The 20718-nt window shown below is 53.0% G+C and overlaps 1 protein-coding gene across 1 annotated transcript in view; it reads right to left on the reverse strand.

Annotated features, from left to right (window-relative positions):
- Positions 1 to 1173: 1173 nt before the first annotated feature.
- Positions 1174 to 20718, reverse strand: part of PTPN3 (protein tyrosine phosphatase non-receptor type 3) — a 111281-nt gene continuing 91736 nt past the window's right edge. The window contains exons 20-26 of the mRNA XM_075560290.1: positions 12127 to 12217; positions 11770 to 11831; positions 9856 to 10002; positions 5231 to 5359; positions 4730 to 4875; positions 4168 to 4303; positions 1174 to 2195 (exon numbers count right to left, since the gene is read on the reverse strand). Coding sequence (XP_075416405.1) covers positions 2118 to 2195; positions 4168 to 4303; positions 4730 to 4875; positions 5231 to 5359; positions 9856 to 10002; positions 11770 to 11831; positions 12127 to 12217 — 789 coding nt within the window. The 3' untranslated portion in view covers positions 1174 to 2117. The remainder of the gene's footprint in view (positions 2196 to 4167; positions 4304 to 4729; positions 4876 to 5230; positions 5360 to 9855; positions 10003 to 11769; positions 11832 to 12126; positions 12218 to 20718) is intronic.

Here is a 20718-nt window from a genome sequence, read left to right on the forward strand (position 1 = left end):
TGATAACATTTTCTCTAAGGTTGATTGGAAGCAAGACACTGGTTTAACAGGCTGCTGTGCTCTGGCTTGGCCTAGATGAGCAGTATCTCCTACAGAAAACCCAGACGATTCTGTTAGTTTGGTATATTTGAGGGCTGGCTGTTTCAAGGGACCCACCTATCATAATGCCGGTTATGTTCCTGCTGATGAAAAGTTACATTCATTACATGATATTCTTCAATCCCCAGACTCAACCTAGTGCGAGAGCCTTGTCCCTCCTGTCTTACAGATGAGGGATCAAGGCAGAGTCCTCCTGTGACTATCTGGGACCGAGTAGGGGCAAGGACCACATCTATTCCTTCCATCCTGGTGTTCCTGCTGCACTCTGCTAGCCATTTCCCCTTCACGGTACAGGGGTGCAGCACCAGTAAACACCTCCCTGTCACTGTTCCCATGGAGCACTGCAGTTTGGGTGGGGAAAAGACCGAGAGTTTGCGAGTAAGCAAGCAGGGTCTGGAGATAAAGGGGCCTTAGAAACCCGGCCCTGCTGGATGGGCCTCTATCCATCTTGCAAGCAGGAAGCTACTCAATTGGTCCAGATTTGCTGAATGGCAAACTGGCTTCATTTCCGAGCTCCATGGTATGAAAGCACCCCTTTTCTAGAAAGATTGTTCACAGCCTGACTTAGCTTCCTCCTCGGGGTACACAGAAACTGCTATTGAAAAATGCCACCTTAAAACTTTCACGTAATTTATTTTCCTTAAATAATAATGCGCTACAATCCTGTCACAGATTAAAAAAAGAAAAAAATTTAAACACAGTATTAACAAAGGCAGACTTCTTTAAGGACAATCAAACTCATGGTGTACTTAGAATAAATTAACATCAAATGGCGTGTATGTTCAGACAGCCTGATCTTCTCCTTTGAAATGAAATGGAGACCATTGCAACGCAGGGTGAATGCACACGTTTGTTCTTCTATACAGAGACTCATTCTTTACCTCAACTCGACTGCCGCGTGAATCGCGTGAGGAATCCTGAGAGCTACTCACCCCTGGGCGCAGCGCCCACACACATGCACACCCCCCCCCCCCACAAGGCCCTCCAGAAGCGTGGATCAACGACGAGCTCTTTCCAGGAAGGGCCGCAGATTCTGAATTTTTAGATGATGTCACCCCGTGTGTCCCCCCCCCCCCAAAGAATCATCATGTTTCAAGTGTAATAGCTTGAAGCAGCAGCAATACATGGAGTAGATTCAGTAGTAAGTGATTCCAGTCCTGGGTTCTGAGTGGACAGTTAGCGGGTGCAGAGGCCAGAGACACCTGGTTCTCAAACTGACCAACAGGACAATGGCAAGACGCCGGGAGGCCGAGTTCTCGGAGTCTCGGCTGGAAGGTCGCCCGGACGTAGCGTTGCTATTCCGGTGCAGGCACTGCGAAGGGACCTGAAGAGGGTGGCGAGTGCAGAGGGGAAACGGGCAAGGGGGTGGGGAGAAGGGGGTCTGAGGATGATTCTCAGAAGCACAACCACCACCAGAAGAGGGACAAAGGGGGTGGGTGGGAGGAGGGGGCAGGAAAAAGCACTGCCCGAAACTCACCCTGCTGTTGTAGGACATTTATCAGGGCTCCTTAGCATCGGAGCTGCGCACTCAAATTTCCAGCCCCAATAAGCAGCACACAAAGCCTGGCCCTTGCATGTACACACACACACACACACACACACACACACACACACACTCACACGCGCGCGCACACACACACACACACACATCCGTGCAACCCTAAACCACACAGTGTGTTTCGGGCAGATCAGCAGCACCCCTGGTGTGCTTTCTGTTTCGCCCAAGGGTGGCTTCTGGGGGTAGGGTCATGTCTGGGTAGAAGGCAGTAGGACAGGCCCCAAACGGAGATACCCCTTATCTCTCAGGGGTCGAAGTGATGCTATAGAGAACAGCATGCAGTATCTACACGGCTCCTATGCACATGATACTTTCCTACAGCAAGCTAAAGTGCCTGGGTTCGAACGCGCTCATTCCTTCCCCACAGCCCACGTAGCTTCCTCTTGCTGCGGCCAGGGAGAAGGTCCGTCCTTGAGGAGGGGGCCTTGGGAAAGAGGAATGAATTGCTTTCACGGGTGTCTTAGCTGGGATCCAGCATTTGGATGGAGCCTTCGTCATACACACGCAGAATCGCTTCACACACAAACTTGTATTGGCTCTGGAAAGAAAATACAGCAAGCTGTCAGGTCAGGCAGCCCCCAGAGTGCGGCACGAACCATGCACGGGACCGCGCCAACCCACCCAGCGCCAGCGCCGGCCTGGGGCAGAGGTGCGGTACACGGCTGCCAGGGAAGTGTACAAGCAAGTCCCATGAACAAGCAAGTCCCAGCGGCTGAGACTGGGGTGCTCTGAGAAAGGTGGGTAATGGGTCTGGGGAATGCAGGAGAGGGGAAACTCGCTGCCTGTGGGCCGCAGGGGAGGCTGCTCAGCAGGGGGATTCCACGCTGGGCAGGGAGAGCTGTGTAAGGAACGTGGAGGTGCTCTGCGGGGGTTCCCGGGTAGACAGGTCACCCTGGTGGCTTGGTTTCACTGCTGCTGGCATGGAGGCGCCCCGTGACTCTGCTGGGAGCGGGCTCTAAGTAGCCTGTACCCAGTTTCCTCTGGGCTTTACCCCAGGCACCCTTCCCTGGACCGATCTTGTCTGTCTCCTGCCGGGATAGATCACGGTGGTGAAAACCACTGCCGTGCGAGGCCCCTCAGGCTGGGCTCGCCATCCTGGCCCTGAAGGCTTGGTGTGGGAGGGGCAGAGCCTGCACAGGTAGGCTGCCACCTGGTTGTGGGAGACCTGGTCTGGGGAACCCTGCCCCAGACAGAGTAGAACTACTCCTTGGAAGCTTCACCAGTGTAAACTTTCCAGCAGAGATGGCCTCAGCTTTCCCCTATAGGAGGCAGCCAACCTGGTCGGCAGTCAAGTGATTGACCCTCTGTGCCACTAGGGCCCTTGTGCTGGACGAGGGGCTTGGGTTGCCTCTTACAGAGGACCACAGCCAATGAAAGCTGTGATGCGAAATAAGGCCTTTACCATGGCGTGGTATCCAAGACACCGACGATAAGGATGTGTCCAGGCTAAAGGAAAGCGTTTCCGACTGAGCTTTATAAGCTTGAGAATTGACCAAGGTCAGCAGAGGAGGCCTGGTGGTAGCATGGTTATTGGACCACTATTCCCAAGGTCCAGCTCTTGTGCGGTAGAAAGATGAGAACAGGGCAGGACCACCCTGCTTCAGAGGGTTGCTAGGAGTTAGGCATCGACTTGATGGCAGTGAGTAGTGTTTTGTTAAGTTTTTTGGGTTTTTCTAACCAGCAATAGGTTCTGTCATATCACAGACCAGGGCAGAGAACAAGCCTTTTTTCTTTTCATCAGACTTAGAAATACACAGAAATCCACGAGAACTCACAATCTCTTAGGGAAATCTGATAACCTTTGCCCAGAAGTCTGGAGGACGTAGAACTGGCTGGTACACTAACTTCTTCTCGTCCATCCCTGGGATGTGCCCGAGATCACACCCTCAGGAAGTCTTCCTTAAGCTCTTCAAGTCTGCACTAGGTGACCTTCGGTCCAATCCTCACACCTCCACGATGGCCCTCATCACTGACGGACTGACAGGGGAAGGCTGCATGTATGTATGGACGGATGAAAGACGTGGCATGGTCCCCATTTTTCAGATGAGGAGTCTGAGGCTTGGAGAGAGGTTAAGGGGCTATTCTAAGGCTGCCCAGTATGGGGAGAGGCCTGAATTACCATCTGTCCACACTGTCCCTCGAGTAGATCTGGGGGGGGGAGCGTATAGACGTTGTCAGAAGCAAGATCTCAGGTGCTTCGCAGTGGGAGAGAGCCCAGAGCAGGAGGGAGAGGGCTGTGTGGAAGCAGGTGCGATCCTCCTGGTGGGCCTTTGCTTTCTTCAGGTTGCTCAGTTCCACAGCACACAATCAGAGCTGCTCCCCGATCGAGGAGGAGACTGCAGCGTGGGCTCTGGAATGGCTCGGCCTGCCACCAGCTCTGTGACTTTGGACGAGGGGCTCAATCCCTCCAGCCCCAGGTTTCTGCCCTGCAGAGCCCTCCGGACAGGCTGGTCCAGGGTCAGCGCTCAAGAGGTGACGGCCACTATATTTGGGACTGAAGTTCTACTCACTGATGTCTGCACCATCATGGCACGCTGGTCTCGCATTCTCCGGACAATGTCCAGGGGGCACACGGGCAGCTTCCTCTCTATTAAGCACATGGCTGTCTCCATTGTGACCAGCACACCAGTTCGGCCTATCCCAGCACTGGAGAGGTGAGATACGGTGGGATTTAGCGTTTGCCCAGACAGCTCCTCCACCCAGGCCAGCAGAAGCCCCACAGGTTCCCCCGATTACTCTGCTAGAACTGTCCTCCCGAGCCTATCCTCATGTGTCCTGAGGTCGAGGGCCTTAAAGACCAATGGAAAGAGATCCACCACCAAGGGCAAAGCCCACCTCCCCCTTCTTAGTCCCATCTGCTGTGCAGCTCAGCCAGCTCAAGGACAAAGGCAAAGATGAGCACGGGGGTCTCGCCCTCTGTTCTGCATCGCATTGAAGAGATCAATGAAATTCCAAACAGGGCACACAGCCCTACAGGGTTGAGGGTGTGTCTGGTGCCCACCCACTTTCTCCAGGCCTTTCCTAAGGAAGACCTATTTGAAAAGCAAAAACAACAAAACCCGATCACAGCACCTGCAGTGAACCAAGACAGGTTCGCCGTCTCCTCTCAGGGACCGCATATAGTTCACAAATTCCAGAAAATCTGCGGAGTCATCGGGAACGCCGTGGTCCGGCCAGGCCACGTACTGGAGATGAGTGACGGTGTGCTCTTCTCCTGTCTGGGAAGACACACTTGTGAATCAAATCAGGAGTGTGTGCGGCCCCCGGGCTGCCTCCTGACCCTCTTTTCCCTCGGTGCCCGGTCCTGATGTGGCCTCTGCCCCTGCTGTGGGCCTCCTGCTCGACTCCCCACCCCAAAGGACTGCACCCCAGACCACGTCTGCCCACAGCAACTCTGCTGGCTGGGTCCTGCAGTACTGGCCTTGATGAGATCAGTCGTATTACAGAAATGCTTGCCCGAGAGGATGCAGAGCAGAGACCCACCGTCAGAGCACAAGCAGGGGTCACTGAGCTGTGTCACCCCCCCACCTCCACCTCATCCCACCCCCAGCCTCCCCTCGGGGTGCTGCTCACCTCGCTGTTGGTGACCAGCATTTCCCGGAACACGTAGGCAATGGTGCAGTCCTCCGACTGGCACCGGATGTGGAAGGCGCCGTGCTCCACGACGCTCGGAGGGTCAGGCCAGTACTGGTGACATTTGGTCTGTAAGGGAACCACTGGGTGAAGCTGGGTTCTCCCTCGCCTCAGGATCCCCCTCTGTGGGGGTGTGCGCACAGAGGGTGAGGGAACCGATGAGCCGGGTGTTTTATCAGACAGTGTCCTCTCATGGCTTACTGCCCCCCGGCCCAAGAAGGCAGCCACTTGGGGAAAACTAGGACTATGTGGAAGGTGAAGAAAGGGAGGGGGCTTGTAAAGTCAGATTCCAGAGTCCTGGCTTGGGGCACTGGAAAGCAGATGGTGTGGACCGAAAGGGGGACGCCCAGGAGAAGGGGGCCCTGTGTGTGTGCGAGAGGGTGTGCCGTGCCGGGTGGGGAAAAGACTCCCTTGGGGCGCCTGCCTGTGAGGGCATTCAAGTAGGTGAGCCGGAGGGTGGGGTCGAGGGAGAAGGCGTCCGAGCCTAGCGCCCCTTGCTTAACCTCTCACAGGGGCCTTCTGACCAAGCACAGCGTCCGGTACGAAGACACCTGACAGGCCTCTCGGTGCTCTGATGACCCATCCATCCATTCCTTAGCTGCCTGTTCCCTGAGCCCCGTGAGACTCGGCAGGATGGGCCTTGAATGAATGCCTACTCTGTGTCAGGCCTCGTGTGCGGGGGTGGGGTGTGTGTTCATGCCTGACCCTTGGGGTGTGGGGCATTAGCACCCCCTGGCCAGGGACGAGGAAACCTCGCCTTGGCGTCTCCTGCAGAGTTAAGCAGGTACAACTTGCAGGTGCTAGAGTCAAATGTTTCCTGTGAACCCAAAGCCCGTGCCCCTGATGATGGGCAGACAGCGAGGAAAGGCCCCAAAGCCACTGCTACGGAGCCGGTTCTCACGCAGAGCAGCCCCCAGCACGGAGCAGAAGGGCTCGGTGAGCGTCCGAAACAGCACCTTAACAGGCACTGCAGCTTCCTCCTTCTGGGGAGCGGACTAACCACCCCCAGCACCCCGGGGCTCCTCCATACATGTTGGACAACAAACAAACACGTTCCCCCATCCCAACAAATGCCTTCAGTGGACGATGAGAGGGTATGACTCGGTCAAGTAAGAAGAGAGACAAACCACAGTTTGGGGTGAGGGAGTGGTTCATGGGGGGTAGTATAAAGGAGGGCAAGCCCAGCAGGTGCCTTGCAGGGTCCACGTGGCTGTGGACCTCTGGGGCTGGACTCGGGAGATAGGCAATCTCTGCTTGGAACAGCAAAGGCCAGAGCTGCTCACCTGGACTGAGTCCTCATCCGAAGGACTGGCAGTACTGGTGAGGAAGAGATGGGGAGCTAACAACCAAGGGCCCCAGGCCACCTGAGGATTCGTAGTAGAAAAGAGGAAGCAGGTCCTGGTTGTGCAAGCACAGGCTCCTAACCACCCACAAATGATGAGGTAAGTTTCCAGGGTCAGAGATTGGAAGGGGAGTGCCGGACTCCCAGAGATGGAAATCTCCAGGGCAGGAAGCGGGTGGTGGTGGTGGGCCCAGCCAGGACAGGCTCCCTTAGGATGGAAGGGCAGGGAGACAAAGCCACCCGCAGGGTCACTCCCAAGCAGAGCTCAGATGAGCTCAGGTAAGGGAGAGGGAGGAGAGGACGTCATGGGGGTAGGATGGCGGGGAGCAGCCAGAGGAAGGTGAGGCGCCTGGAGGCACAGAAAGGGCCTTTTCTGCCCAGCTGTACCGAGCAGGGGCTGCTACCGAGAAGGGATCATCTGTCCCTGCTCCTGGGACAACAATCCACTCCTGTTGAGGCGCCCTTTTCTCTGAGGGGAAGGAGCACCTTCCAGCTGGAAAGGGGAAAGAGAACTACAGAGCCGGCCCTGAGCGGCCCTGAATGGAGCCGGGCGTCAGCGCTGCGGCACTGCACTACCTTTTCGTGTAAAGGTCTTCTGAGACCGGAGAGTGGGCACCCGGGAACCACTCCTGAAAACACCTGGGCACCCCGGAAGCAGGAGAACAAGGGCCCAAAGCAGAAAAGGGCAGTAGGGCTTTCAGAGGAAGAGATGGGTCGATTTCTGCAAACCAAGGCAGTGAACTTGGTGTCTGTTGGGGAGACAATACCGAGTGGCCCAGATCAAGGTCGGCAAAGCCCGGGGGCGGTGGGTGGTACGTCAGGAGGGTGCACCAGCTCTGAATGCTGCTGAGCCTCAGAAGGGGAAAGGGTGCTTTCCTTTCGATATTTCTGATGGTGCCATGGAAGGAGTCACAGGAGAGAGAGAGAGAGAGAGAGAGAGAGAGAGAGAGAGAGAGAGAGAGAGATCCAGAGGAGGGAGGGATGGAGAGGGGGAGAGAGGGAGAGAGAGAGAGAGAGAGAGAGAGGGAGGGAGGGAGGGAGGGAGGGAGGGAGGGAGGGAGAGGGAGAGAGGGAGAGAGGGGGAGGGGGAGAGGGAGAGGGGGAGAGGGGGAGAGAGAGAGAGAGAGAGAGAGAGAGAGAGAGAGAGAGAGAGAGAGAGATCCAGAGGAGGGAGGGATGGAGAAGGAGAGAGGGGGGAGGGAGAGAGGGGGGAGGGAGAGAGGGGGGAGGGAGAGAGGGGGGAGGGAGAGAGGGGGAGAGGGGGAGGGGGAGGGGGAGAGGGAGAGGGAGAGGGGGAGAGAGAGAGAGAGAGAGAGAGAGAGAGAGAGATCCAGAGGAGGGAGGGATGGAGAGGGAGAGAGGGAGAGAGGGAGAGAGGGGGGAGGGAGAGAGGGCGAGAGGGAGAGGGGGAGGGGGAGAGGGAGGGGGAGAGGGGGAGGGAGAGAGAGAGAGAGAGAGAGATCCAGAGGAGGGAGGGATGGAGAGGGAGAGAGGGAGAGAGGGCGAGAGGGGGAGGGGGAGAGGGAGATGGAGAGGGGAGAGAGAGAGAGAGAGAGAGAGAGAGAGAGAGAGAGAGAGAGAGAGAGAGAGAGAGAGAGAGAGAGAGAGACATTATGAATAAACTGGTGTCATGTGCTGACTCTAATAGACAAGAGCATTTGCTTAGAATTTAATAACACCTTTTTCTGGGTCACCTTTGAATCTTCACATCTAGCTTTTCTCTATGGCAGGTAATATGAATGAGATATCCACGTAAGGATGTATTATTGAGAGAGAAGTGATTAAAGCTGAAAGGTTGAGTCACTTTGTACAGACGCGGCAATCACAGTGCATACTCGGGTGAGTGCTGCCGATGCTGGTGTTACCACTGCTCCTAGATGCTGCTTCTGTAATGCTGGTTTCGTGCCAAGCACTCCTCCTGGCTCCCTGGGCGAACTCCCCCACAAGCCCATGACAATCACAGTCCCATGCTTCCCAGAGAGGTGTTTTCATTTGCACCGGTCAGGAATTTAGGAAGTGAGAGAGTCAGGTTTTGAACCTGGTAGCCTGCCCCTCCCCCCCATCCCCCTGCCGTCTTGGCTACTGTGCCATTGAAGGAGACTGCAGCAAGGATTTCAGAGAAAAGAGGATCCAGGTTTCCCCGAGTTCCACATCAGTGTCCAAGTAACCTAGTTGTGGGCATCGTGAGGCGGAGAGGGGAGCTTCTTTGGTATGGATTTCAGCTTTGGAGGAACGACTAGGGATTCTGAGGGGAGCAGCCCCAGAAGAGGCCCTGGAGGTGCTCTAGCAGAGGGAGAGGCATCTTCGGGGGACCCCGTAATGTCACAGCCCTTGTAATCTGTGGGGCTCTGCAGAGCTGGTGATTCTAACTGTGGGGCTTTGGGTGAGAAGGTCAGTTGATCTCAAATTCAGTCCCTGCCCACGCCAATCCCAGGCATCCTGACTTGCAACATTCCAGACTAGAGACTCAGCGAGGGCCTAGGGAAAGCGGCTCTCAGCCCTTCAGAGTAGGCGGTTCAAGAGTCATGTAGATGTCATTTTGGGATGTCTTTCAGGAGCAGCAATGATGACGGCATTTAGTGGTATCCAGAAGTCAGGGGGTTCCTGATACAAGGCTCCCTGGCACAGTGACCACACTGACTTCCCTTGTGTGATCAGGGATTTGGTCCTGTGGCAAACGCACATCTGCTACACACGTGTGGAACCTGCCACTCGCTGACCTCTTGTGCATCAGGCTTAGCTGGGACACATGCAGACGTTGTCAGAGGTGGTAACTTCTCTATGGTTGAAGGAGAGGTAAGCTGGCATTCATCCTGTTCCTCCCAGGTCTTGTTCTTGGCCTGGGTCAGCAAGGCCACTGCAGCTACACTGCTCTGGTTTAGGGCTAGTTTAGATTTCCTGAGTCTCAAATGCCAATTTGGAAAGAAGCAAAGAGCTCACCTCTGAGGAAGGGACGGTGAGGAAGGGGAATGGCTTGGGGCCAGGAGTGGGAGTTCTGTCTGATCATTCTTTGTGGGGAAGGCTGGGAGGAGGGCAAGAGGGAGGTGACACAGAGCTCCCAGCCCCTGGAGGTGCCCATCAATGGCTCTGAGCAGGAGGCCATGGGTTACGGAGGAGGGGTTGAACTGGGAGACCTTGAAGACACTTGCCAGCCCTGAGATTCACCTTCCACTAAATGCCAGCTGACACCACACACATCTGAATTGGAAATCAAGCCACTTACCCGACCTCGCTCGGTGAGTGTTGTCAACATGACGATGAGTGATAACTTCTGATCCCAAACGACTTGCCAAAATTGTGCACAGGTATGTGGCAGGGGTCCCTGAGTGGCAATGTACTTGTTCACAAGGTTAGCAGCAGGAATTTCCATCTGGCAAGAGATCAAGGCATTAGAAATCTGTTACCACCACGAGGCGGGCAGGGAACTGGATCTGAGACTCCCACTTGGTAAGGGACAATTCACTCCAGAATAAGATCCGTATCAGTTGGCAGCAAATGAGAAAAATAAAGGCAAACAGGATTTTAACGCCCTTGAAAGAGCTGGACAATGCTCCAGCAATAGCCTGTGAAGCAAAAATGTACGTATGCCCCGCAGCGGCCAGTCGCCAGAAAGCAGCTCCCAGGTGGTGCGGTTGTAAATGCCTCCCAGTGCTCTGAAATCTAACAGGCCATTCCTGTATTTTCAGTAATGCACAGCAAACTCCATGTCTGGTCTTTCTCGATGCAGGTCTTCTGTCCACATCTGCTTACATCCCGTTGAAGCATAAGGCTTGCAGGCACGTGCCGTCAACAACGGGGGCACGCTACCTTCTGCACGGCTTCCAGAGCTGCCACCATTACGGCGGCCAGTCTTGACAGGGACCTTCCTGGCCCTGTTCTGCCTTGCTCGGCTTGTGCTTTTGGCTCTCTGAATGGAGTCTTTTCTACAAGGGAAAGCTCAGAACTTGCTGAGCTCTGGAGTGGTGTGCAGTTCGCTTATCCTGCCCTGGGGTTGGGAAACTGAAGGTTGGTTAGTGGTTGGGTCTCTGGTGTCCCCAGCCCTGGTCTCAGGCCCCAATGGGTGATGGGACAGTTTGGTTTTGCTGCCTGCATCATCTCAACACCATTTTCACACCAGCGGGGGCATCCAGCCGAGGGTCAGAGAACACTACCATTCTTGCTGAGTTAGTTGGACCGCTGATCAGACCCACATTTCCCAGGGCAGGCCATGATACTCTGCGCCACCTTGAGACCTCACACCGAGAAATATCACCTGTCCTTTGAGAGCAGGAGCTGGAAAAGCTACAGCTTGAGGGACAAAGCTGCTTTAGTAATTACTGAGCTAAGGATGGTCTGCACATATTTAAATGCCTGCATTTTCTCAACGACTATAAACAACCACACCAGCCTACTGAGTTAACCCGCACTCTTGGTGAGTCCTGTGAGTCAGTCAGCCTGGGCTCCACCGGGTGTCAAATGGTTGCTTTTGGAAGGAATGGCCAGGTCTTTCCTCCGAGTGCCTCCAGGTGGGCTAGAACGGCCAGCCTATGTGGTTAGCAGCTGAGTTCCTTAACCATTCGCATTGCCCAGGGACATTGAAGTGGTCATTTAAGTAACCACAAATACCTTCCACTTTGCTTCCCGGCCTGCAAAGACCACGGTTCACTAATGGGCTAGATGAACAAACCGAGGTAAGAGAGGCCCCGGGATGAGGAATCACCTGGATCTGAGACTCCCACTTGGTAAGGGACACTTCACTCCAGGCTAAGATTACCTGCTCTGTCTGGGTAACATACGCAAGAGAGACTTTAATCTTCTTTTAAGGCAGGGTGTCTGTCTATCACGGCAGGGGGCGGGAAAACACACTGAGAGAGTGGCACAGGACCATCAGCCAGGGGCATGCGGCCCAGAGTCCCAGTGTGGATCCTACCTCTTGTGAGCTTTCGCAAATGACTTCATCTCTCTGAACCTTAGCTTTATCCTCGATAAAACCAAAGTATCCGCTCTGCCTGGCCTCCTGTGAGGGCTGAAGTGAGTCTGTCACCAGGGCAGCCGGTGGCCACCATCACACACAACACAGGCCATCACGGTACTCTCTCCATGTGCATAATCGGTGCGCGCCTGTAGACGCGGCTATCGCATACGGTTCCCAACTTACGTTCACGTAACTGGCGTTAATATAGTCTTCGCTTCCCTGCAGCAATACCCGGGTGGTATCATCTGTGGGGGAGAGAGCATTTTTACTAATTATTCGGAGTGTTATTTTTATCATACGGAGTGCACACGGGTTTCTCTCCCAGCCCCATCTGCAGCGCCCGCCTCGTTAGCATAAACACTGCTCCCCAACTGTTCCCGGTCTGAAATGGCGGCAATAAAGACTGGTGTTTACAGACACTGAGGATCTTTCCAGAACACCAGACAATCTGCTTTAAAGAGGGAAACATTCTCTCTCTCTCTGGGTGTGTGTGTGTGTACAGTGTAGGGAGGGAATAAGGCATTTGCTCTGCATACTCACAAGGAAGCACGTCTTTGTATCGGTTTTTGTCCAAGTTTTGAGGCAGCTTTGCAAACGTGATGGCTAGGCCAGGCTTCTTTCTGTAGAGTTGCTACATAATAAACAGAGAAAGATTAAAAATAAAAAGTCAACTATGCAGGGGGTGTGGTACAGACTCTAGTCAAGAACACAACCCCCACCAAATCTTAAAATTTAAAAGTTGATTTTTAGTTGCATACGAAAAGAAACCTCCCCAACAGAAAATTTTTAATTCTATGGGAAACAGACTAAATTCTAAAGTGATTAATTTTTAACATGAAGATGGTGGCGGGGAGTCACAGGGGCGCACGAGTCACTGACATAATGGATCATGATACGTACAGCCATGTCTTATGGAGGGCTATTTGACAACCGCTAGAAGCAAAAAGAGAAATCAAAACAACCACAAAGAATTCTGCCTCGAAATTCGACGGACATAGCCTACTCTAAGTCCCACACGGATTTCCCCGACGCCACGGAGACCCATCCTCTTTGTGGGAGAACGGGAATAGCCCAGCTGTGATTTCAGAAGTGTGATTCCACGGGAACACACATCCATCCCAAGACGCCGTGAGCGGCCCTGAAAGAGGCATTTCCCTGCATGTGCCATCACGATGGAAACCTGTAAAAACTCCTTGTGAGTCTGCAGGCACATGGCAGACACATGGGCACAGCCCTTGATGTGAGAGCCCCATGAGCAGTGTTGACCACTGGGAGAATCGAAGGCCAGCGCTGAAGATCGCAACGGAGAGGAAGAGGTCCAGTGTTGGACTTCTTTCTACACACTGTGCCCCACAACTTGGATGACAGAGTTAGGGCGCATTCACCCGGGCCTTTGGTAAACTCTACAGGAATGCATGGTTTTATTTTACCCGCCTTTCCCGCCCCCCCAATGTTGAAAGTGATCAACTGTGATCTACTGTTTTCTGCAGAAAGATGAGGGAAAGACCAGTAATCTCATAACCCTATGAACTTTGCATATGTTTTCTCTTGTCTATTTTTTTTCTGTGCAGACGTGTGCACTGATATGCCTAGGCGCATGTGCAAAGCACAGGTGACCCGCGTATGGTGAGCAACACCTGTAAGAGCTGTAACTTCGTGGGGCTGCCTTGGAGCGGTTCACCCTTGACAGGGTTGCCACCTTGCCATTTTCCTCCTGCTTATTTTAGTAGAAAACATTTGTGTTTTCCTTCTCTGACATGTTTCTGGCTTATGCAGGGTCTGGCTTTCGCAGGTTTTACTGTACAGAGACATGCAGTTTTAAACAAAAACCAAGACTGAACTATGTGAGGGAACTCCCAAAAGTATGTGGGAAGAATTCCACCATCTTTTATAGAAACCTTATTGTGAACTGAGTAAAGATTTACAGAGCAGCCCGATTCCCTCTTCCATATAACCCAGACACACCTTGTTTCATGTCACTGATTGCCAGCCCTCCAAGCAACCCCTCACCCCCCAATCCAGTTATTCCTGGTCTCTCGTGTCCCTCATTCCTCCATTCTTCCTCATCCTTCTGAACTTTGTCCTTGGGTAAATGATGCCCCCTTGATCCTACGTGGCCAATTGCCCCAGGCATATCCCCTCCTTAGCACCCTCAATCCCCACTAAGGGCTGCCCATCAGTTGGCCAAACATGGAGCCCTGCCGGTGTGAGCAAATTCCATTATCTTTCAATCCCGTTTCCTGCCAACTTTACATTAACTTATATGTTAGCAGTTCTCATATTATATTCAGAAGCACCTCAGTGTCTTGAGTAAAGCCAATAGATATTTCCTGGAAAAGAGAAAAAGTTTCATGACTTATTTTTCATGAAATATCACAAGCTATACTTTGGGGAGATCCACAGAAATTACGTCCTTCGACGCACAGATCAGTTCAGTTCGGAGTAGCTGAGTGTCTGACGTTAATCTGGTCCTGGAGGCCCTTAGCATCTCGAAGAAGTCCTCGGTGAGCTACCACCCTCGTTTGGAGCCACTTTGTCTTGCTTATTGTAACAGTGTTGTATGATATATATTTCCTCAGGTCTTTAAACGGTCTCTAGACACACAATTTTTGTAGGTTTGATGATAATCTACAGTTTACCCTGATTTATTTTGACTTCTGACCCTACATTTAAGTTAGGCTGCTTTCAGTTTTTTACTTTTGTTAAAAATTATTTAATTACATGTATCAAGTATATGTGTACATGTTGCCATCATCATTTTCTAAACATTTACTTCCTATTCGAGCCCTGGTATCAGCTCCTCGTTTTTACCTCCCTCCCCGCCTCCACCGTCCCACCCTCGTGACCCCTTGATAAGTTATAAATATTGTTTTCATATCTTACACTCACTACTGTCTCCCTTCACCCACGTTTCTGCTGCTCATCCCTCCTAGGGGTGGGGTGGGTTATGTGTAGATTATTGCAATCGGCCCCCCCCTCAGTTTTCTACTTTTATAAATTCCTAGGCATGGCATGACTACATGAAAGCATATTTTAAAAGACGGTGACACAGAACCAAGCTGTCCTACAAAATCAAAACCAAACTCACTGTCACTGAGTAGATGCCAACTCGCAGGGACCCTCCAGAACAGACCAGAGTAGATCTGCTCCATAGGGTTTCCAAGACTGTAAACCTTTACAGGAGAATAACTCATTTTTCTCTTTCAGAGCAACTGGTGGGTTTAAACCTCTGACCTTGCGATCAGCAGCCTGACAGCCCACTGGGCCACCAGAGTCTACAGAAAGGCATTTATTACATGCTTCACGGGGGTAGATAGGAGTGATCTGTTTACCAAATCGTGGCCGTTAGAATCAACTGAGGAGTCTTTGAAATGTGAACATTACCCGCCCGCCCCCCTGGATCTTTGCAATTCTTGTCTCTTGATAAGGTAACCAGACATCCCCATTTTTAACACCTTTTCCCGCATCCCGCGGCGTTTTAAAAAAGTCCCGATTTTTGGAAAGAATGCACGACAAGCTAGGGTACACGGTTTTCGGCTGCCATGTGGCTCTTTTGTCAGGATATGAGTTTTATCAATGGTGTCCCACTTTACCAATGTTAAAATCTGGCCACCTGATGTCTTGTTTCCTAAGTCAGCTTCAGTTGGAGACTAGTCCCGTGGCAACACAGTCCTACAGTCACTCACCAAACGCTGCGAACGTCCAAACGACAGGCGCTCAGCAGCTGAGTGTCTTTAGGATTTCACTTTACGATGATCGAGCAGCACTAAACAACTGCTTAAGTAAACAGCTGCAGGTTTTAATGGGCTCTCCACACTCCTTCTAGAAACAAATTCATGATTTATTGGAGGGTTTTGGTTTGGCTCCAGCAGGAGGAGGGGGTCCGAGTCAAACTTCCCTAAATGGCATCTCGGTTCTAATTGATCAACTGCCTAGAGATGGAATCCAACGACATGAACCCCATCAGTCAAGCTGATCTGGAAGTAAAGACATTTCTCTCTCTAAACAACAAAAATGTAAATGCAACCAACGTGAGATGATTGAGCAGAAAAGCGGAGATCTAACTCTCTAATGCCGGTACGATTTAAAATGTATCTCGGTGACGTCAGCAGGGACAGGACTAGGCAGCACTAAGATGCATTTTGAACTAATGTACTATGGCAATGAACACATGTCCTTCCCAATGTTCACAGACAGGTGTGTCTAAAGATCCACGTCCGCGAGGTTGACCTGCAGAAAACTGTGCTTAAGCTAGCAGCAAACTGCAAGCCATGTCCACATTCCTAAAAAGAAGCGTTGACTTGCATGGTGACACCGTTGTCCCACAGAACTCTGTGCAAGTAATAACAAAGGGGTCAAGCAGACGGAAAGCACAGGCCTGGAAGAATGTTCATGCGTCCATTTCCGAGTGCAAAATGCAAGTTACAGAAATAGGCTCTACAGGGGAGTTCCCATTTATACACACATGGGCATCCGTGCACAGGTGCATGCAAGTATGGGGTGGCCCGCGCTCCCGGGAGATGTGTGAACGATCACAAGGAGGAAACAGCAGGGGCTGGGAGGTCAGGATACATGTCCACCGGGGTCATTTCTGAATGACCTCATTACCAGAATCATGATCACCACCATTTCTTAAAGCCCAACAACGGAAAAGACAAGGAGAGCTACAGCCCAGGCAGCCTGTTTAGAAAATTATCAGGAGAAAAAATTGGTGTGATGAAAAGCTGGTTGAACAAATCAAAGAGAGGTGTTCCCTTTGGGCCTCTGGCAGGTCTGACAGTCCCCTCGGATTTGTGGACGCCTTGCCAAGTCTGGCCCCGGGGCCCCTTTCTGCGGAGTGCTCGCTTCCTACTCACATCCTTCCCGTCTGGATCAGGGTTCAGAGTTGGCTGGCAATCTGGGGGCCTGCCTGCAGGCTGTGCCTGAGGATCCCACTCAGAATGAGGGCTCAGAGGAGAGGTGGGGGAACACAGGTCTTTCTGGAAATGCCAAAGGGACTGAGGAGAGTGAGTTGAAGGCTTTATTATAGTGGTCAGACAGTGAGCCATAGAACTCTCTGGAAAGATACGATTTGCTCGGCTTAGTTCCCTGACTGCAGGTGTGTGAGGCAGACGGGCCTCCCTAGAATGAGTGATCAGGGGGCTGTGAAGCAGGCTCATGGGACAAGACACTCAGCTGAATAGCAAGTCCCACGTCCTAAAATGCTTTGTTAGCATCCTACCTAAGCAGCTCTGGGACGAAGGGGAAGTGATAGAAAGGCTGGCTGGGAGGAGTTGCTGCTCAGGAACAGTTGTGTTTACATCACAGCATCAGTATCACCAGCTCTGACCTTCACAGACAAAATACTGGAGCAGCAGGGGCTGGGTTTCTCTGGAGCAGTCTGGTGCGATAGGTAAGCAGACACGGCTTCCCAGCTTACATGTGTATGATGAAAATAAGGTATCTGATAAACACAGGGCACCAGCCACAGATGTGGAATCTCAAAACACCCCTCGGATGAGGCCATCAGACATCCAGCTGATTCCAAGCCGTGGATGTGGGCAAGGCCCAGCCCAGCGGATAGAGGAGAACGGAATTCTCGAAGGAATTCTGGAGGGCTGAGAACTCCAGACCAGTACCAGTTACTGCTGAGTCAGAGCAGAACTGCACCCCAGGGGGCTTCTTGAGGTTTGTTTTTAAAACTTATTGCTGCGATTTTAGTGAGGTTTAGAGGAGTAAATTGACACCCCCCTCGCCTTCATAGTCCATGCACAGCTTGTCTCATTCCACAGGGATCCGATGAGTGATTTTTTTGGAAGTCGATGGCCAGGTCTTCCTTGCTGAGGCACCTCCAATGGGCACTGCCCTCCACTCACTCTGTTACTGCCCGGGCATATTATCTGTTGACATCACCCACGGACTCGGAGAACCCCAAAGAGAGGGAACAAAGTGGTGGGGGGGGGGCAGGAAATGAGACTGGGCAATGAAGCAAAAGGCCTTTCATGCCAGCATCGTGCCCAGCCCACAGGAGGTTCTCAGCGACAATCTGTAGGGTGAAGGATGACTGGAATCTGCTTTGAAAAAGCGAGCTACCCACAGGAAGAAATCACAAGAGGTGACAATCAGCTTGCAGGAGAGGTGCCGCTGTGTGCATACAATTAAAGTGAATGGGGGTCCCTTCCCAAAGGCTCCGAGTACAGTTTCCACGACCACTCCGTGCTTACGGGTAGCTCATCTGTGTTGGGGACACCCCCTTTCCCTTTGTATCTGACCCAGCCAGAAAGCAAGGGGCCTGGGCACCCGGCTACTTCCCTGCACCGGCCGGCAGAGGTGAATGGAAGTTGTTGCTCGCTGTTTGGGGATCCTAAGCGGGGCTGCTTAAACGCAGGTCCAGATTTAGCTCCTCTTGCCAGCATCCCAATTCATGGCGGACCTGCCGGACAGGGGCAGTTCTACCTGTCCTATTGGCTACCAGGAACCAGACTTGGTGTGATGGGAATGAGTTTGGGTTTGGTGTGGCCAGCGTACCTGGAGTCCCAAGGTGGATTGACATGTGTGGCTGGCAACCTAAAAGCTGGTGGGGTGAGTCCACCCAGCGTCACCTGTAAAGAGAGGTCTACTGACACGCTTGCCCATGCCCTGGGGGGCCCAGTTCTGCTGCAACATGCGTGGGGTTACTACAGCTTAGAAGTGACTGGACAGCGGTTGGAAGCTCGCACAGCAGACAGGCGCTTTTCCAGATTCTCTCTTGGGAATAGGTCTGTGACAGTGGGTTGGGCAGTGGGTCCATGCAAATGGGGTCCTGGCTCTTGACATGTAAAGAGGACACACGTGAGCACTCCACCACTCGCCCCCCTGCAGCCCACATCCTATGTTAAAAATGCTTCACATCTTTAAAAAAGAAATCAGAAAATCATTCTTGTTCATGTCTCCTTTTTAGGGACGGGCTGTAATCTGGAAGGCACCTTCACCCTCCCGATGGTCGACATCTGCCAACCTAAGTCTGCTGTGAGCGCACCTGGTCCCTTTGCCTTTCCAAATGCCACTTTTCTAACCACCGTGCGAGCCACCGCGGCACGTGTGCAGACACGAGTGGATGCTGACCATAAGGAGGTAGACACCAGGGAGGGTCCAACGACAAACGGGTCAGGGACAGACGGGTGACGCTGCCAGGCATGTGGGGGCAGGGATCCGGGGCGCATGCGGCCTTGCCTTCGTGATGCTGTGGAACCACTGATCTGACCCGTCCGTCCAGGTCCTTGTGGTAGAGTGGCCGCATCCCACCAGTCTCCAGAGGGACATCGGCTCACCGAGGGCGAGGAGGCAGGGAGAGTGGGAGTCACCCGGCTGCCGCACAAGGGGGACACAGGGAGCTTGCTCTGCGGGGAGGCCGGTGCTCTCACACGGGATGAGTGAGTTCATTTAGCCCCCTGTCGCCAGAGTATACACGGCACACATGCCCCTTCCTTGCCTCCCAGACACCGATGAGAGCAGGGGCCCAGCCAGCTCTCAGCCACCTGTGGCTGAATGTACGCGTTCCTCACATAAGGCCAACAGCGCCATGGAGGCGGGCATCCCAATAGAAATGCCAAGTCTGCTCCTTTACACCTGAGGAGGAAAAGCCCACCTTCCCCCGACAGACTGGAGCACGGGGGGCCCTCGCAGCAGAGTCCACGCTGCTGTCCACTCTCCTGCAAGGTGTGGCTGCGCAGGGGCTGAGGGAGGATTCGGGGTGCACCTGGCGAACTGCTAGATCTGTGTGGCTAACAGCCACTCGGCTTTCAGGTCGCCATCTGATTAGCCGGCCTCTTGGCCTCTCGGAGACGAATCTCCTCACTCTAGAAAAGAGCGACTCATCCAGTCCCAGCCCTGTCTACCCCTCAGCTCTGCTCTGAGGCTCAACGGCGACATGTGTGGGTCTCAACATGCTGGAGAAATGCTAATGATTATCAAGTGTGACTTTTATTACAGTGGGGACCCACTGCTTGACATTTGTAATTGTCTACTGAAAGCCAGAGGAGGGGTGGGGAATTCCCTTAATGACAAAATTGCTTCCAAACAAGTAGGTAAGGCCCAGCGATTCTACTGTAGGACCTGTGTGCTCTGGAGTGGGTGGTCTGGGCACCCATGGGGTGCCCGATGGGGCGGCACTCTAGTCTGGAACACAGTGCCCGCCAGCCAACCCTGCACTGGGCGCAGCAGATGGAAAGGCAGAGCTGCCAGGCCGCGGAGTCAGCGCTGCTTCCAAACCCCGCATGAGAGGAACTCTTCTTGAGCGGAGCGTGGGCACATTCTCTACATTCTCCAGCGTGTTTATTTATAAATAATAGCAGCTGTGACTTTTTATTGTCCTCTTACCCAGCGCCAGCCAATGCCTTTAGTATTTATCTTATCTGATCCTTACCACCAACCCTGGAGAGACCCAATTTCAAGATGGGCATGGGCGATGGAGGCCACAGAGGTTAAGCAACACGCCCAAGGTCACACAGGAAGTCAGCGGTGAGGCCAGGAGCTGAAGGGTGTCTGTCTGGCCCCAGATGGCCAGACAGGCTCATAGTTCCTTCTCAGCTCTGTGGCTGTGCGGTTTAACCGTGACCCTCACAGGCAAACATCGCATTGCTGCTCAGAACGTAAGAGAACGCGTTTTTGAGTTAACCTGTCTGGGCTTCAAGCCCGGCTCTGCCCTGTACCGATACCTCGAAGTGGCTACTTAACCTCGTTAGGATTGTTGAGCCACCCACATCAGATTTTCCCAGGCAAGTTTGGCTGGCCTACTGTCCCCTTTTCAGGAAAAAATAAAAGATCATCTGCACCCCCGGCAATGAAAGCTTTTGTACCCCAGCCCGTAATCCAGGGTAAGGCGCGGGTTCTGTGCTTGCAGCTCCCTGGATCATTCTCGTGCCCCCACTGCAGGGACGCAGCGTGCCCACTTTGGGAAAGCCTGATCTTTGGGACAGGGAGAATGACAGTGTCTGCATGGGGCTGTAGCAAGAATGAACAGAGGACGCACAGTAAGTGCTCAATGGAGGCCACCTTTTGGCTTTGGGTCCTGCTTGATCTGATTTCCGTCTCCTCTAGCAACGGGGCAAGACAACTCCCTCTGTCCCCAGGATGGAGGAGGTTGGGGGATGATTCAGGGGAGACTGGCGAGGC

The sequence above is a fragment of the Tenrec ecaudatus genome, chromosome 10, assembly GCF_050624435.1.
Source record: "Tenrec ecaudatus isolate mTenEca1 chromosome 10, mTenEca1.hap1, whole genome shotgun sequence".
Taxonomy (NCBI): Eukaryota; Metazoa; Chordata; class Mammalia; order Afrosoricida; family Tenrecidae; genus Tenrec; species Tenrec ecaudatus.